The 18,932-nt window shown below is 37.7% G+C and overlaps 1 protein-coding gene and 1 long non-coding RNA gene across 20 annotated transcripts; both read right to left on the bottom strand.

Moving 5' to 3' along the window:
* Positions 1-893: 893 nt before the first annotated feature.
* On the bottom strand, positions 894-17,953 carry LOC662186 (protein turtle). Of its 19 annotated transcripts, XM_064359139.1 has the most exons (16): positions 17,778-17,952; positions 17,703-17,717; positions 14,244-14,294; positions 13,092-13,124; positions 11,098-11,260; positions 10,872-11,014; positions 9,708-9,859; positions 6,939-7,168; positions 6,479-6,892; positions 5,578-6,432; positions 5,278-5,343; positions 5,074-5,154; positions 4,556-4,756; positions 4,276-4,503; positions 4,151-4,229; positions 894-3,154 (listed from the first exon to the last, which is right to left on the bottom strand). In XM_064359139.1, exons 5-16 carry the CDS (start codon positions 11,210-11,212, stop codon positions 1,897-1,899), a joined length of 3,822 nt encoding a protein of 1,273 aa, XP_064215209.1. In that variant the 5' UTR covers positions 11,213-11,260; positions 13,092-13,124; positions 14,244-14,294; positions 17,703-17,717; positions 17,778-17,952; the 3' UTR covers positions 894-1,896. The 19 variants fall into 19 exon arrangements, with proteins under 19 accessions (XP_064215209.1, XP_064215220.1, XP_064215223.1 ...); XM_064359150.1 differs by having other exon boundaries at positions 9,708-9,853; positions 17,703-17,953; XM_064359153.1 differs by having other exon boundaries at positions 9,708-9,853; positions 10,884-11,014; positions 17,703-17,953.
* Positions 9,047-9,700, bottom strand: LOC107397810 (uncharacterized). Its single transcript, XR_001574823.2, has 2 exons — positions 9,277-9,700; positions 9,047-9,226 (listed from the first exon to the last, which is right to left on the bottom strand). It is a non-coding gene; the product is annotated as an uncharacterized LOC107397810 (long non-coding RNA).
* Positions 17,954-18,932: the final 979 nt, after the last annotated feature.

Raw genomic sequence — 18,932 nt, 5'->3', positions numbered from 1 at the left:
ATTCGATATTGCTGCCGAATTTTTTTTTGATAATTTTAAAATTTATAGTCATAGTGAAATCAGTGGCCAAAAAAATTGATAAGTGTCACCAAAATTGCATTTCTCATGTTTTAAAATGTTGATTTTTCGACAAAAGACGAAAAAATTAAAATATTACGAATTTGTCTCCTGAATCCTGCCTGCAATTCAGTTATTAGATTACTGTATTATTTAACTTATAATAAAGTTTATAACTACACTGCTGTTTTATTGGTTGCTTGCCAAATAAAAAATAATTCTTAAGGAGGGGTTTTTCCCTACAATTATTACTTTCCCCCTACAATTATTACTTTAAGTAGATTGGAGTTTTACAACTGACTTTAATTCTTAAAACATTTTTTTTTGGTTTTGTAGAAAATATAGTTACACTTTTTCGACATGAAATTATGCGGATATAAAAACAGTTTGCTTAAAATTACAACATCAATAGTCCGTTTAATAAATATTTGAAGCTGTTTTCCTCACTGTATGATTTATTCCACAGTGTATTTAAATAAAACATTAATTACCATTATAATCCTCTCCTTGAGCTATTATAGGTACACATGTTTTAACTGGAGAAAATCTAAAAGTTAAAAATAATTCATAGTTTAAACATTTAAATTAAACCAAATCGTACGTTTGGTGTTTCTAATAAATCAAAATACCAAGAACCTGAACTGCTTCCAAAAATAATTTGGAAACCTTTTTGTTGATTTGTTATTGAAATTTTAAACCGTAGGTAAATTTGAGTTTTCTTATCGAGAGGTGAATTAAAACAATCTCATTGTTTTGAAAAACTCTATTACCTGTTGATGGCGCGGTCGGTAGGAATGTTTGGGTCGAGTGAGGTGTTGAATAAAATAAATCGTAGGTATGAGATCTGGCAACATTATTATTGTATTTTAATCAAATGTGATGCTTTATACAGCGTAGTTACATAGTAACAACTGTTTTATACTACTTAACACTTATAACTAAAAAATGCTACTGCTAAGTCCAGTGTGCCGTGAAATGATATAATTTTGTAATGAATGTACAGTCAGAGAAATTACTGGGATCGAATTAATTTTTTCTTAGAAAAAATCGAGTGCCTAATAGACATGCAAATTGTATTTAAAAATGTGTTTCCGTCCTTATTTAAAAATGATAATAGGAAATAAAGGCAAGTAAATAAATGGCGGCAATGTAATCGCCTCTTACAATCTCAAGTAATAAAATTGTTAGAATTTCGTGTATTTTTTAGCATTCTTGAAACCATTCGAATCATTCATTCCTAAAAGTTTGCACTAAATATAACTTGTACTTATTTCAGACCTTAATGTAACAGAGTGAAATTAAACTAATATCACTATACAAAATTTGTAATTAAACATCGAACAAATCATAACGAATTGAAAACAATATCGTCCGGGATTTCTAGTCCCGGAGTGCTAAAACATTCGAAATTATAGATGAAACTGCAGGTTAATTCCTGCTTGCTCCTAGAGCGAAGGTACGTTATACAAGTTTTATCCTAAACACCTAGTATTACAATATCGCAACAGCCTCTCGTGTAGAATGTTGGTCGCGGCCGAGGCCGCGCTAAAGCGTTAGAATTATTGGTTGGCGTCGATCACCAAAAGGTGGCAATGGTCAGGTGGGGGCAGCACCGAACCGCCGACGCCTATATACACAAAATGACGTTTTCCTCTTTTTGAGCTTTCTGATTATGTACGAGGTATCAATTGAATGTGTACCTTTAAAAAAAATAACTCTGGGGTCTGGAATTTGGTTCTCATCGTGTGTGTATTCGTGTTAATATTATTTAGAACATGTTTCATTAAATTTAGTGCTTTTGACGTCGAGATCACACCAAGAAAATCACGCACACTAATGTCAACAGGCACTCTCCAATTCGTGACTTCGTCTTCTCTTCGCTTGTCGTTTCCTAAACTCGTTGAATTCCTCTTTCATCGCTTGGACTCTGGCATCGATGTTGTCGTAGCGACTCCTCAGCGTCCCGTAGCTCTTCCTAGTCCCGGTCTCCAGGTCCACATCCCTGGACCCGGTGGGGGTTGACGGTGTTGGGGTGGGTGTCGAGGGATCAAACTCATAGTGACCGTCCACACTGCCAACATCCACAGCTTTGTGCAGTTGGTCGGAGGTTGACGGCGACGACGAGGCCAGCTCCAGCCAGTGTCCCACGAGGGGCGGCGGAGGCGGCAAGGCTGACGGGGGCGGCGGAGGCGGTCTATACGGCGGCGACCTCCACTCGGTGAAAGTGCTACCGCTTTGCGAACTGTGATTTTGCTGAGAGGAAGTGTTTTTACTGCCAAACCCGCTCGAACTAGACCGGCTTTCCGGAGAGCGGTCCAAGTGGTCAGGGGACCCCAATTCGGGGGCGCTCCGAGCTATCCTGGCATGGCGGGGCAAAAGGCGGGCTCTGGGCCTGGGGGGCATCCTCACGCGCTGCGTGGGGCTTTCCCTGATCGGGTGAACCGGGATAAAACCCTGCGATTCCTCGTGGATGGCACGTAGAGATGGCAGTTCTTGCGAGTAGCGTTCGTGGACCGACCGCAGTTGCATGAACCCAGGGGGGGTGGGGTATGAACGCTCCCCCGAACTGGTGTAACGGACCGAGCTCAAATCGCTGAAGTAGAGCGGACTCCACGGAGTCAGCAGCAAAGCGCTCGAAGTGGCTGGCGAACTCGATTGGAAGTTCGGTGTCACGGGAGTGTAGATCGTCGGAATCGGTTTCAGAGGAACGCGTCCGAAATTGTTGAAGAAACCGCCGATTCCTCGAGCACTTTGTCCGGAAGCGTCGGATCTTAGACTCAACTGACTGGGGTAACCGACGAGTGGACGACGCCACGACGCGCGATTTCGTACTCCTTTGCGTGGTAAAAAGCCACCGTCGTCACTGCTACTCGCGTTTGAAGGGCTTTCAGTTCGTAAACTCAAAATCGAGTCCACTAGGACGAAGCGACCGTCTGCCGCTCGCGATATGCGGCCCAGAGATTTTGATGGAGAGCCGGAATGGAGGTAATCTGGATGCCAACTTAAGCTGCTGCCCGTTCGACAGCGGTCTCGAGGCCATATCCAATTCACGATGAAACCGATGAGCCTCAAACCTGATATTCGGCCTTTTCTAAGTCTGTCACAATATAAAGGGCTTTAGAACAAATTGATCGCTTGACAGCGCACAAGCTTTTGGCACTGTGTGCATTCTATTATGGCCAAAAGCAAGCGCGTCCGCTCAAAATTAACAATGAACCCCATGCTCTCAGAATCAAACAAGTCGTATTCAATTAAAGTTGATCAAGTCAAGCAAATGCGGAATCATGCGTGATTGTGTGGGATGGGCGTTAGGAGGTGAATCAGCGTGTGGTGATGAGTTAGATGACTGATGAGAACAGGAGAGGGTGCACAGTTAACATAAAGAAAACAACGTGAGAGTGCGTAATGTTTTTGAGCCGCGAATTTCACCTTTTTTCCTCCTGCGCAGATCCAGATGGCGGCAAATAACACACGTTTGGGATCAGAAACTAGGTAATGCAGAAATACGCGTTTAGTTATTAAGAGATTTTGCTGATTTGGCAAGTGTTAAATTTAGTGAAGTTTGAAATCAATCGAACACGGTTAAGAATGTCGATTCATTTCAATAACTTAACGCGAAACATTGCGTGGTTTAAAGTCTATAGATCTAATGCACCTACACAGAAAAGACCAACCCTATGGAGAGGTCCACATTCCAGGAACAAATGAAGCACACTTAAGTCCAAGTTTATGGCAAATTTCGCAACTCACCATCTACTTGCACTCTACAGGAATCTAGTGCAGATTCCGCCATGAAATGCGATCTTAGTAACTTAATTTTTCAACGGTTTTAATAGAGAGATCGCATGGTATAGCGGAACCTTCAAGCCTGACGCTTACGGTTTGTGTCAACGCTTGTCCCAGGAATTATAAATACGCTCTCGTAATCACGGTACGACTCGGATTCAACCGTCCTACAAGAGGAGATAAATCACCTTATACCCAAGACTTAAATGGACCGTCTTTGTCGCAGCAACGAGAACAAAATTTAGCCAAACGCAATTGTTGCGACAAAGATTTGGAGGAGTAAAGTGGACAAGAAATGAACACTCACTTTTTCAAAGGCACTTGGCTATCCGTTGCATTTCCCCCGTTTCTGGAGTCAGTAATTCGACAAGCTACCATATTATACGCTGCAAAAGCAATCATAGTATCGAGTAATTAGCACTGAAGGCTCACCTTTCTCTTGTTTCCGCCGCTTGCGTTTATTGCAGATTTTAACAGCACACACAGAGAGAATTATAGCCACAATAAAAAACAGAATTCCACCCACAACGCCCGCTGTGATCGCTTTGTGTTTAACTCTGGCTGGCACGGAAAACTTCACTTCTTCACTAGTTTCGAAACTTTTCATTGAATAAGCTACAACTCTAAAATAGTACGTTCTACCTCCTACTAAATTCTTAACTGAAACGTTCAAAATACAGTTGGTTTTTGTCGCATTGAACAGGCAGTTTACCTAAGTACTGAGTATCCTCAGGTCGAATTTGAGCTTTGTTCAAAGTTTTCCATCCACCGTCGGTTCGGTATTTAATTGAGTAGTGCTGGATTAGATTAGCTCTTTCGGTGGGTGGTTGCCACGTAATCAAAAAGCCGTTACTAATTTCTGTTACAGTCAAATTTTTAGGGATACCTGGCTTTGGTCCTGAATGCAAGAGTTCTAAATTATATATGACAACAGTTTCTACATTTACTACTGATTCCAAAAGAAGTCATCGCCATTTCACTATCAATGGCTGATTCTCTTGAATTCAGTCAGTGGTGATCACTAATCGCATCAAAATAAACTCTGTGAAAGCTCTGCGAAAAAGCGACCTAACACACAACTCGCTCACAAATTAAATCTTCCCCAAGTTCGACTATCAAAGCTACACACATGCAAGAGTAGAATCTATTAAACTGCCTTCAATTTTATTAAAATGTGATTGACCACAGCCCAAAAGGTTAGTAAAACTAAGACAAATCAAACAAAAATACCTTTAGGCTTGTAGATCGGTGGATAATAGACTCTTCCGGTTGAATCAGTAGGCAAAATAATATTACTATAGTCTAAAATATCTGAAAATAAAATAATCTCGTCATGCAAAAAATCCCGTCACGAACAGCAAAAAATTCAAGAAGGGCAAATTAAAACAAACATGCAATAAGTGTGTTTGTCGCAAATGTAAATCATGCCCTTACCCGAATTTTCGTTTTCAGGAAGAAAGGGTGTTGGTGTTGCTTGTACTTTGTGGGGTAGGCTGACGTCTGTCCACGACAGCGAAGCAACAAGAATTTACGTATAATGATTACAAAAAGTAATTTCACTGTGTTTATAATAAATGTTGAACATTTGCTTTCAGTTAAATTTAACTATAGTGAACGATAAAACTAGTAAATCCTGCACATCCTACCGACTGCGCCAATTAAGTTTATAAAAACAAAACTCTCTTTTGTGTATAAATAGTGATGAATCGAGGTTTTGTCTGTATCAAAACTTACCTAAAGTTTTGACGGTGATCACTTTGCTCATCAGACCATCGCCCAAAGCGTTTTTCCCTACCACTTGAAACTCGTAGGTAGTTCCGGGCGAAAGGCGATTGATCTTAATCTGAGTGCTACCTGAAGGCGTAACTGGTATAGTGGACCATTCCGAAGTCCCAGCTTCCCTATACCAGATGGTATAGTTCTGTTTATAGTCGGGCCCTCCGCTATATCCAGGCAACCACGACAGGGTTACAGCAAATTCCATCGCATTCCCGGTCAGATTATACGGGGCATGTGGTTCGGTTCCTTCCACCACTAACCGAGTCGAGGTGACAATCGTCGCTACTTCGTTGGAAGCCACGCACTGGTAGAAACCGAAATCTTTGGCGCGCAAGCCTTCAATGGTAATATTCCCTCCGACGATTTTGTAGCGTTTTGGGGGCAAGGGGCTGCCGTCCCGTCTTTGCCACTCTATTGTTGGCTTCTGCGTGCCTTCGGCTTCTTGTGCCTCGCAATGCATCTCGACAGTATCGCCGACTTTGCGTTGGTAGAGCGGTTCGGGTTCTATGGTGAATACTGGCGGTTTGCGAACTAGAACTTCCATTTGACCGGAAGAGCCCTGCGTTCCCTGAGCATTGTAAGGTGTGCACGTGTAGCGCCCTTGATGGTTCTCATTGACTCGGGTAAAGAGGAGCGAACCGTTGTTCATTATTACGATATCTTTTGTCTGATACGGCTCTAACAAGCGTTTGTCTTTGGTCCACGTTACGTATTGTAGAGGGGGGTTCGCTTTGATGTAGCACTGGACGACGCCAGCTAAGCGGAACGGCAAGTACTGAACGGTTGGGGTGAACGTCACCTTTGCTGGATCTGGAACAATCAATCAAACTTTCATTCCACGCAAACTAACACTCACATTCGACGTTGAGATATGCTGACGCTGACTGGGGTTCCCCAATCCCGTTGCTGACTTCGCACAGATATTGTCCAGAATCGTCGGAATTGACGGGGTTAATAACAAGCGAACCATCCCTCCGGATGTTGACTCTTGTCTCCAACGAAGCAAGTTCTTTGACTGGGGCGCCTTCACGAAACCACTTGACGGTGACGTTGCCGGGTTGGGCCTTCGCCTCGCACGTGAAATGCACTTTCTCCCCTTCTAGCTTCGTTTGATTCGTTGGAGGAACCATGATCACGGCGCTTCCCGCAATTATAACCCTCGCTGTATGCGATATCTGACCTTCACCATTCCGCGCAATGCACGTGTAATCGCCGATATCTTCGTGGCGGATGTTGGAAATTCGTAATTCCGTTCCATCGTTGAAAATACCTGAACATTTCGTTGAATTAACAACAAATGTTTTGGGGGGATTTACCTATGGTGGCTGAGGGGTCTACAGGATTAGCATCTTTATACCAAAGAATTTCGGGTGTGGGTGTGCCTTCAGCTGTACAAGTGAGGATGATGGCATCTCCCAAGTTGACATAGATGACGTCGGAAGGGGTGTCCGTGAAGCGGGGAGGTGCGTGAACGTCGAGGTGGAACCAAGTACCATTTTTGTGCGAGTTCGGGGACCGGTTGAGGAACACCACCTTGCACTCATACCTAAAAATGATAACTCAACTCAACTCGAGAACCGGCAGAGTCCAGCTATCTACTACTACAGCTTTTTCCGATTTTTCTCAAAGAGGCAGACAAATATACACTTATGCCGGGCTAAGAAACCCTTCCTATTTCTTTTCAGGAAGTCACTACTTAATTTAATAGTGTAAATATCGATCTAGATTCACACGTGCGAATTAATGGTCTTAATATAATCATACATAAGCATACATCGAGAGTAGACCCTTCTTGGTTCAAAATTTGTCGCTTCTTTTCACATACAGATGCTCTCAATTTGTGCTTTATTTCACTTCAAAAAACTCAAATGCACTGTTGCACAATTTTGCTATGAACTGAAATGAGTTATAATAACATGTTACAACAGTTAAGGTTTTAATTTGTGCTTTATTTCGTCCAAAAAATGTAAATGCGCTATTGTAAACTAACCATTCTTATTAAATTATTGAATGAATCTAAAAATTCAAACTGATTGGTTCTTACTGTATTATGATGGCCGACCTTAAACGGACCAATCGTATTCAAAAATATAATTTTTCAATGAAGCAAAAAAACTAAAGTGATTGGCTTTCTCCGTAATTTTAATGGCCGACCACAAACGGTCCAATCAAAGTGCTTACAAATTTTACAACAATCACTACATGCCTTACGTTCATTCATAAATAATGAGTCTGTCTTTGTTTTTGTCGCATCTCACATTTTCAGTTTTTATTTGAATTCTAGCCCCTCAAGGTAATGTAGGGCGATCTGCTAGATGGAAAACACCAAAATTGGGATAATGTGAGGAAATAAATAGGGAATATTGAATGGAAACTTGTTTATTAGTTAAAAAGATTCAAATGACAAATTCCCAAAATGACCCACCAAAGCGCATGCGCGCGCGCTTTTTTACTTTGACAATTGACGTTCCTAAAAAATCCAACAGAAAAGGCGATAAGTCGGTGAAACTGTCCCTAGGACATTCAAAAGTGCGAAAGGGGGTGATGGGATGGGTAATTGTTGCAGTTTTAAAAACGGGGCTAGTGTTGTTTGCAGTGTTTGTGTCCCATTGGCGGCCTGCGACCCACTGGAATATCATTATCCCGGAGCTGATTGAAACTTTGTAAGTAAAAAATACGGCCAAACACGTGCAAAAGTATTATTTGGTTTTGATTTTTTGAGTATTTTTGACTACCACCGTCATGCCTTTCGAAGTTGTTGTTTGTTTAAAAAAAATTCTTACCAGATTTATGAAATTTTATAAAGAACATCCTGCAGCACGGAAAATCAAAACTAAAGAGTACACAAACAAAAATTTAAAAAAACATACAGTGGCATTCACAGTTCCTATTGTAAATTATATTATCCACAAGCCAATTAAAACTTTGTGAACAAAAAAATATACAATTTAATAAGCGGATACTTCCGAAATTAATTAAAAAAAAACACTAAAAGACTTTGGTCTTTTAGTACAAAATTTTCATCAGGTCCGGTTTGATCTGCGGATAAATCCGTGGCGATTCGTAGAGTTTTGCTCGTGGCCGAAAATTTGAAAGATTTATTCGAGGATTTTCACTTTGTTTTACATACAAGTGAACAACATAATATGAAATTACAGATTCCGAATTAAATAATTATCTACTCAAAATCTCATTGGAAGATTTTCATCTTTTTTTAATTTGTTTAGAATTATTCAATTATTAGTAGTATTTTTTTGACAAGCGGCAAAATTTGAAATACCTTTACATCATACCTACATAATAATTATCTTTAGCTTTATCTTTTGTGACTGTTTTTAAGATGGTCTTATCCACTATTGGTGCCCCTTGCAACCGCCAGGTTTGTCGAGTGCTTAATCCGCCTCTGCATGTATTATAACACGAATCTGTTCAAAATATTTTATTTATGTATTTATTTTATTTTATTACTACATTAAATTAATTTAGAAATTATTCGAGCTCTTATAACTGCAGATCCTCTCCTGAAATCGGTTGTTTTTACAAATCATGGTTGAGGGTCTTATTACACTCAAATAAATTACTTTCCTCTGTTGACTGGACCCCACTGGAAGCAGTTAAAGGTAAGATGGAAAAACTCAAAAGCCCGCCACATACGAGTCTAACAAGCTATACAACGCTTTATGCTTGTTATTTTTCTCGTTTTATTGAAAATAGGTTCTGTAAAATAACTTCTTCAAAATATTCTTGAGCACACACAGACGTAAGTAGCTACAAAGTGTCTGATTTCGCTGTCCTTCACTGTCCCTGGACTTTGATTGACGTTTCCCTTAACGTAGGACTTTAAAACAAAACAGATATGCGGAGCGTTAAATAGATTCGTAGTTTCGTACGATCTTGCTTGGTTTTACTAGCAAACGAGTCTCTATGTAAGATCTTCATCATTTCTTTTAGTACGAAAAGAGTTAGTTTACTTAATCCAAAGGTGCGCAAAAATCAAATTGTTGAAAATAGAATTTCAAAATTTGAGCCGTTCCATTTTATTGTTTTGGCAAACAAACTAAACTAAATTATTAGATATTGCTTACCAGCCTTGATCCGACTCGCGAATATTTGTCAGGTTGAGTGATGCAGCGCCGTAAGGAGAGTCCGGTGACACTCTTGACACTCTTCCTTTATAACCTTCCGCGCTGTGGGTTGGATAGCTTTCGTACCAAATGTATATTGGTATATCCTGTCCCTTTGAAAAAACCCAATAAAGTTACCACCAAAACAAAAATGCTTGAGAAGACTTCAACAGCATTCATTAAATATTTATCGTTGAAGTCATTCTTCAAACATTATCGATTTTAAAAACGAAACATTCAGTAACATGCAATGTTGAGGACTAAAACCACTCATGCATCATTGTTGTAAGAAGAAATCTAAGACAGGAGACAAGAACGCTACTAATAGAGATCAAGAGAGACAGATACGAGAAACACTACTTATAGCAAACTAAAAAAAAGGGTAAATAGAACTGGCAATTATTTGTATTTGAGGAGCGTTTCGAAATATTGAAAAATAGTTAAACACCAGTTCTATCGTAACTAAACTAGTCTTGTGATTGTTAGTAGTGTGAGCGAGAACAGATTTTTCCTAGTGAATTATGTTAAAAATGTGCAACAAATCATTGTATTAAAACGTAACTATAATTTCTGTACAATACATATATTATTAAATCACAAGATTGATGACGATGAAACAAAAAGTCATGTATCTTTGTTACACATCTGCTTCGACGCGTAACAAGATCCATGAATGCGATGATGTAATGAAGATGAATCTATATTATCTGCTCTCCTTATCCCATTAGAAGTAATTACTTCACTATGGCCAATCACAATCAAAATAAACCAATTGAGTGAAAAGAGGCGACTTGTGGTTTAATCACTTTTAACGCCTCGAAATAAAAAATAATTTCTAATTTCTGCTGCATATTTACAATTTACCATTCATGCTGTCAGTACGTTATTTCAAACCCGGTATCAACTGTAAATATGACTGAAGAGACATTACTGGAAACCACCACCTCAAATGTTAGTGTTGTGACTGTAAAATAGTAATGTTGAAATGTTCGATGTATAAAAATGTTGAAGTGTGGATTTAAGGATTAGTAGTTTCGAAGTAATGTGTCTTCAAGGGTCAAACCCTGGCACTAAGACCTCCCCGTTGGCCACCACAGTAAGAGAGCAGACTGGTTGAAATCCTACCGTTTCGCCTACCTTCTTCTGCCATTGCAACACATACGGCACAGGGTGTCCGTCCGGGAACTCCACGTGGCAGTTGAATACCACCGACTCACCCAAAATGGCTGTGATGTGGATGTAACCATCTTGGGTTTGGGTACAGAAGCCTGCACAAAATAGTACCCACAAATGTACAAATTGGTTGAAAAAATCATGAGAAAATTCAGTATTTTAAAAAAAAATTTTTTACCTGTCTGCAAGAATAAGAAGGCTAAAAAGGCAACAACAGTATATGTGACGAGTAGTGGTACCGAAACGGTGGTCAGCGGACGAGACTTGCCCCGTGGGTCTGTGCGCATGCCCATCCCGGCGGTCCCATACTCCCTGCTAGCGCACCCTCATTTTCGATTTCTCTAAAATACAAAAATTAACTTATAACACAAATAAAACCAGTTTCTTCCTCCAGTTATTACAAAAATAGCAAGTACTGCCCCCTGAGCCAAATTTCTACGCCACTGAAGAGTGTTTGCGTCTGGTTTTAGTGCACGACGTGACGGAGTGCTTTAAAACAAGGAAGTGGCATCTACAAATATTATGTTACTTTATTACGTCTTGAAAAACAATCGTTTTTTTATTTTGTTAGAATTACCGTGCATTTACTGTGTTTGTTTGGAAAAACCAATCGGCTATCAAAATTGCGACAGCTATTATCAAGCTGCGTCATATTTTCCTAAGCAATAATTAATTGTAAACATGGTTTGTTTAAGTTTTACCAGAACCATATGCGGAACAGTGGCAGTGTAATTGCAGGAATAATAAACAATAAAGTAAATTAAGTCATAAATTTTAACGAAGGTGGCTAATACACATTTTGTGAAAGATGGTTTCATGAAAATTTACTTTGTGAATTTCGCCTCAATTGCTTCTAATTAATTGAACCAAATTATGTATAAGCTGGCAAGATTGGTCTGCGTTGTTCCTACAACGTGATAACTCGACTAATCTGTGTTCGCAAGCTGGTACAAGCGACATTACGTAGCTGCTAAATTTTAATTAATAAATTACAAGCTAAGGCAATTAAAGTATTTCCCATTTCCAGATTCCTTCCAACAAACTTAGCTATACGTGCAAGTATGGACGTTGGAAACAGAGCTTTGGCTCCTTTTAGCGTAAAATTGCAGTAACAACCGTATCAATTTTTATTTTTTAATAAATCAAAAATAGTTTTGCTAAAAATAAATTACCCATGCGCAGAACACACCTTAAAGTAATTAAATATCCTTTGTTAGTTCACACATATTTGCTGAATCGACACTGGTGCGTATTTCGGGGCGAACATCTCTATGCACTTCTCACCATGTTTAATTGAATCAGATCGTCGAAGAAACGGATCAGAAGCGATACATAGGTTAATTCTTCCTGCGATGCTACATACACGACGAAAGCAGTGGCGCGCGACTATATCTCAGGGTGAATTGTGGCGAATGCGCCGGTTCTCCTACACCCTCCTAGTTTTGTCATATTGATCCGACAATCCAGGGTTCTTCGCGCGGGACACTCAAACTGAACGGAAAATAGCGACAGCTTGCGAATATCGACGATTTAGGTCAGGGGTATTGCGAATATTTATAATTCTTCCATTAGTGGCACCGAAAATTGATTGAAAGCCCAAAAAAGGCCCCAAAACTACCGACAAAACACGTAAATATAACGGAAAATAAAGCACAGTTTAATAAAAAAAAACTGTTTACACTGTATTAGTACACAGCTTAATGAAAGCCAAATATGTCAGAGTGTCGATAATGTAAATATTTTTTAAGCTGAAATTAATACTTCCTTGTTGGTATTTTTGAAATTTTGTGCCTACAAAACTCTTGGGCTGAAGTTCTGTTTTTGCAATTTTATTAATTGAATGGAACATTTTTTTTCTTTGATACAATTACTCAGGTGTAAGCGTTGCTGCGTGGTGATGTGTCCGGACTCCGGAGTCTCAAATTTATTTTTATATAATCTTCAATCCGTTTAAACCGGTCGACTCTGCACCAGCAGGAATAACGAACAGATCGATAGTGTTAGTGACGTTGTAGACCCGCCCATGACGTCATTCTCTAACCGGAGGCAGCGGTTTGAAATCCAGAAAATAAACATCAAAAATGATCAAGAAAAATTATTTTGGGCCGAAATTATTGGATTTTATGTTGGTTTAAAGATTTTTACAATCCTGTTCATTCACGATTTACTTACCCAACGCATTTGCTAGGTCTTACTGATCCCAATCTGGAACAAAGACAAATTATCCATTTTAATTTTAATCACGCACACTTATCTTTTTTTGTTAAAATACAAAGTGTTCCAGGGAAGGCTTCAATAGAAGACCAATCAAAAACAAAATCTAGGTAAAACCGGACTTTATTCTCGTAACAAAATTCAAAATAGAAAAGATCAAAACGTATTTAGTTTTAAAAATTTTAAAATTCTGTGAAATGATTTGTCTATACGTGAAAAAAATTAAATAAATCAGTAGCTTGTTTGTTGGGTTTAAAAATCAAAATACGTTTTTGAGCTTTCTACAGCGAGCTTTGCCGTTTTTAAGCAAGTAATCGCTCTAAAAGTCAAGTGTTTTCAACTAAACTGATGCTTCAATTGTCGCCCTCGGTTTCAGAATAAAGCGATTTCAGGTTTTTTACAGCCACGGAATCGTCCAAAATCAACGGATTTCAAATAAACTGGTGTTTAAATGGTCGTTTTTAAGTTTAATTTTTTTGTATCCGAATTTTCCGAAATTAATTGTAAGAAATTTTTTTAATATAAATTTTAGTTGTGGTACAGTGTATTCAGCATAATTTATACAACGAATAAAACAGGAATAAGGACTGTTTATTGATGATATGTTTTTTTTAAAGCTTTGTTGTTGGCAATTGAATATAATGATGGCCGTGTTCTTGCATCCGAATAAAGTATGAAATGCTTATTCTAGTCTTCTAATCTGGAGTAGCTATTGTTGATCACAATATGAGGTCCCTGTTAAAGATTCACTTGAACTGAAAACACTTTAAACTCGCTGAAGAGTTGTTAAGTAAAAGCAAAGAATATCTGAAGCAAGAAAACCGGGTGCGGTTCAGCCTCGCCCTCTACCGGGCCAGTATCGATCCTGCATGAAGACCGAAACATGCCAGGGACAACACATTCCTCTTGCAGAAATACGAATACATTGCATATCAACATTAATATGCCTGCAGGAATAAATGTCCTGCTAGTTAATCGTCACTCAATTAATGTTACAAATTTAAGTCGCTAAGCTGAAGCAATAAAAATTTAAAATAGAAAAATTTATTCATTGCCAGTGAATTTGTAAACACTCGGTATAATTGTCTATAGATTTAGAATCCCACTTACCCACATGCAGCCAAATACAGAAAATGGAAGCACTTGCTCTCAAGTCATAATCTGAAACAAGAATAATATTTGCAGGTAATATTTTTTTAGCAATTTTATTTTCAATTAAATTTGCAATTTAGCATGCAACAAACAGAAGTTACTGTGTGATAGTGTGGTTCATACAATCTCAGAGAGGACAGCGAAACGGGACTTAAGGTCAATAGTCATGTAATAGTCATACGCTACTATTACTTTAGAGATGCAAGAATAGTGGACTTTTACACAAAAATAGGTGAACCACTTCTCCTAAAATAAAAAAATGTACAAATGTTATACAGAATTACTCAGCTGAGATTGTATCGCTGTTTCCTCACACTAAATTAATTACAGAAAATCAATACAATAAGCGAAATACAGTTTTCTTATATTTCCCTGAAATAATTTAATTAATTCGTGTATTTAATAATTGAAAAAATACAAGAAAAATTCTGTCTAACGTATGAGCCCTTGCCAAATGATACTCCAAAAAATGTTACCCGAACCGAAAAATTATTTCAGCCACAAAACGTTTTTGAATTAAAAACTCAGTCACATCGCTACACTTTACTAAATCGAATTAAAAATTTACTAAATTGACCGCTTTTACGTTTTATTGGTTCTCTTTTCATCCAAAAACGCCTTTTTTATCGCACAAGTTCTGAAATATGGCATAACGAAAAAACCTAGAACTGTGTAGTTTTTGAAGTCAAATCTATCAAACAGTTTTGCTCTTTTAATTAATAATGGAATTAGTTTAGCTGGGGCTTGGGGCAGCTTGTGTGAATAATTTGTTTATGTTCGAAATGTAACATGTTGCAATGTACGATCGCACAAACCTGACGTGACCTCCGTAAAGCACCCTCTGCATTAATATTCAGCAAATTATTATGGCTCGAAAAGTTACGTCAACTGTGTTACACTAAACTCGGCCCTATTACCACAATACTCTAGTGCAGACAAAGAAAAGTGTCGCGTGATTGCTAGCAAAGAACTGATTCGTTTTGAATTCATACCATATAATAAAAGGACTGAAATGTTGATTAAACGGACTAGTGGAATTTTTATGTCCTTTATGTAGATATCAAGAAAAAGGGAAAATTTTCCCATTTTTAGACTACATTGTTGCGTCTTCACAAAACAGAAATTATTTTTCTAGCGCGCAAATCTGGGAACATTGAGCCATGACATATTCTGATTAGGATGGGTCATTGACAATAACCCGATTTGCACTTTAAACCAAAACGTGATTATTTATTGACTTGGAACGAATCTAATAAAGATGTTATAGGTTCAAGAAATTTACTGTTTGGCATTGCAAAATTAATAAGACTGATTAGAGGAACGAATATTTCATTCATGATAAATAATTCAACAAACTTGAAAGTATAATAAATTAATTAAAATTTATGATTCACTTTACTCACTCGATCCAGCATTGAAATTAAAGTTTTAAAAGCCCTACATGATAAAAGCAATGAGTATTTTTTAGTTATTTAGTTCCCCATTTTAGCCATTTTATCGTGTTTGCGCACTGGCAACAAAAAACTTTCTCCGTCTGGATTATGAAATTGAACCCAGATATTCTTAAACAATGGACTATAACAATAATTGTCATCTGAGTAATCTGCTTTCCACTTGTTTTAACAATACCCACGTTCACCAAACCATTCGGTAAAACCAAATATTTATTTAATATTCGCTTCTACATCCTGTACACATAACTGTTACCGACGTCAGAGAAATGCCACAAAAATGTAACTATTTTGCAAAATAAGTGACACATTGTCCTCCTAAAGCAATGTGTACAAAATTACTTTCTGTAAGGAGTTTCTTAAAGAAACGCTAAAGTCAATTAGTAACATTATGGAGCATTTCACTTATGTACCTGTTACATGAATGCCAATAGTTACTATTATGAAATACAAAACACAAGTCAAAGAATTGAGGTCAAGGCCTTTAAAACTTTGAATCGCACATCGTCTACGTCCACTTTTACAAATTGATTGAATGTGTGGTCTAGGCACACATCTTTACTTTTCATTAACAAATTCGGTTTTTTCTCAATATAATAGAACTGTTCTAATGTTTCTCATAATAAAACTTACGTTTTACACTTTTTAACAGTTAACTTCTTTCCCAAATAACCGCAAAACCAAGGAAAATTTCTGAAAAAATGATTACTGTTACTGGCTATCGCATCGTAATTTTCCGCATCTAAAAATAACCATTTGCCACACTCTAAAAATAAATGATTTTTTGAATAACATTCAGAATATGCACAAACATGTTCTTAAAATAAACAGGAGCATATACTTTTTCATGCGGTCAGTTTTAATGAAACATAAGTAAACAAATACGTTTTGCTTAAATAAACATGATTTCTGTTAAGTATCCTAGCATTCCATCCAAAAATTACTACTCTTGCTATAAACCAACTGTACTTTACGTAAAACATAACTTCCACACAAATACTCTAATTAAATGAACCGTTAAAATTGCTAGTTGATATTTGTGTAAGTTGTTGCCTTGTTTGCAGAAAAAGCAGGCGAACGCCGGCAGAGGTATTTAGTTAATTTGAGAATTCATAAAACAGGTGTATTGTTATTAAAATGATTTTTTCCCGAGTTGCTGCATAAGAGCGCATTCTTGTGTTCCACTAGAACGCTCTCTTAGGACGTTTTGCTCGGATGCATTCGAGTATATTCACCTGAGCACAATTGAAAAGCTCTCCCATGAAATGCCTTCATAACGTAAATACATGCGCTTTTTTCTCTAATAGCAGGTAATGAATGAATGTAGCAAATATTTTCCTCTTGCAGTTCTATACAATATACTGAGTTTAATGACACTTATAAATGGTACATTGTTACCATATGAAAAACATTATGAGCCAAACCTCAGGCTTTCTTTTGTCACCCTTGTCAATAGATCGATTTAAAAGGAACCTGATGTTGCAGCGTCTGTTAACCGTTTTTCGTCTTCTTTGTATTTTCGATTAGGCTAAAGAAGGCGACCTTCAACCACGGCTAACGTACTACAAGACTGATTCAACGGTCTTCATGGAATTTCTCTACCAACACTCTGCAGGTTAATTGCCCAACGGACGTTGAGCTTGCGAGTATGAAAATTCTATTACGCTAAAAATATCGAGCCCATTTTCGAGTGGTTTTATTTTAAACCGATAATCGGACACTCTAAATAAAATTAGTCCCATTTTATCTGAAGCGAACGAAATCCTCTCCTTGGATGAACCACAAAATATTTATTTGGTAAAACCACCGATAAGTAGTGAGCAATAAGCACCCACGCAAATAAGTAAAATTTATTAACTGGCAAAATCATTGTGCATGGAAAAGAATAAGCGTGTGGGTTTGCCCATTGGGTTTGTACCACGGCATACCAATGGCATTTTTGAGTCTGATTTCCGAAAACACTTACCTGTTGTTAAAGGGGCTGTAATCCCAAATGAAAAATAAAACGGTAAAGCCAAATTTTAAGCGAAAATCGACATACCACTTTCACTAGATTCACTTTCTGCACTCTTTTGCTCGAAAAAAGCAAGAACACGGAGGAATTTCGGGTACAATACACGTTTGTTAAAGAAAGCAGTCACACAACGACCGTTTCGTCACGAAATGATCCCAGGTTGTAGCGTTTGAACAACCGCCCTACTCAATCCATATTATAGCCGGAGTCGCTTGCGTAGTAGAAGGCAACTGCCGGTGCATAGGAAGTGGAAATGCAGTTTTGGAGTTTTAGATGACTTCTTTAGAAAGTGTATTGTTACACCGAAGCTGTGGTTTCCCTGTGATTTAAACCCGCATGCGAGGGAAGCACTATAAGTCTTCCAAGCGAAATTTGATCAAATTCAGTGTTTGAACGGAAAGGAAGCATATTATCGCTTGGTAAAAAGCATTTACAACATTGTAAATATGTTTAGGTCTTTTAAAAAATATGGGAACACTGTGGTTACTTTCGATGCCGCTGCAAAGGCAACATAAATTTCAGTTTCAGCAGCCACTAGGTAGATACTTCCTTCAAAACTGGTTCCGTGTTAATGACATTGTCTCCGGTCCAACAAACTTATTATATAAACTCGATGAATATCATTCATTAACAATTTCCACACCATTTTTGAAAATTTGAAAAATGAATACGAAGGATAAATAAGGGAGCATCTATTTTCAGAAAAAGGAATAATTTGCAAAATAGCGATGAAATGTTCCATCTCTCCCAAACCAAGCTTTAGAAGCAACAAATAGTTTATTTATTATGTTTTAAACGTTTATGAGAAGTTTATTGATAAGTTCCACAATAACTGGATTAAGAAAATGTTGGAGCTTTAATGCCCATTTAATAACAATTTAAAAACTTGTACTTTTTTGCTATTTAGATAATTATTTTGTTCAAAATCAAAAATAGTTATTTTAGAATATAAATGAGTCAAAATTTTGGGTCTAACTTTTTGACTCTAATTTTTCGTTGCTTCTAATATCAAAAATGGTGAAGTCTGTTATTTTAATGTATTAATGTTTACATATTACGATTAGGTACGTTACTGAAACATAAAAAAGTGTTATCCGATATTATTAATTTTGAGCTCGCTTGTACTTAAGCTATGAGAATAAAAGTTGGGCTTTAACGACATTTTGGATTTTTATAGCCATT

The sequence above is a fragment of the Tribolium castaneum genome, chromosome 9, assembly GCF_031307605.1.
Source record: "Tribolium castaneum strain GA2 chromosome 9, icTriCast1.1, whole genome shotgun sequence".
Classification (NCBI taxonomy): domain Eukaryota; kingdom Metazoa; phylum Arthropoda; class Insecta; order Coleoptera; family Tenebrionidae; genus Tribolium; species Tribolium castaneum.
Note: the sequence above shows the minus strand (reverse complement) of the source record. Positions and strands in the feature narration are given on the sequence as shown.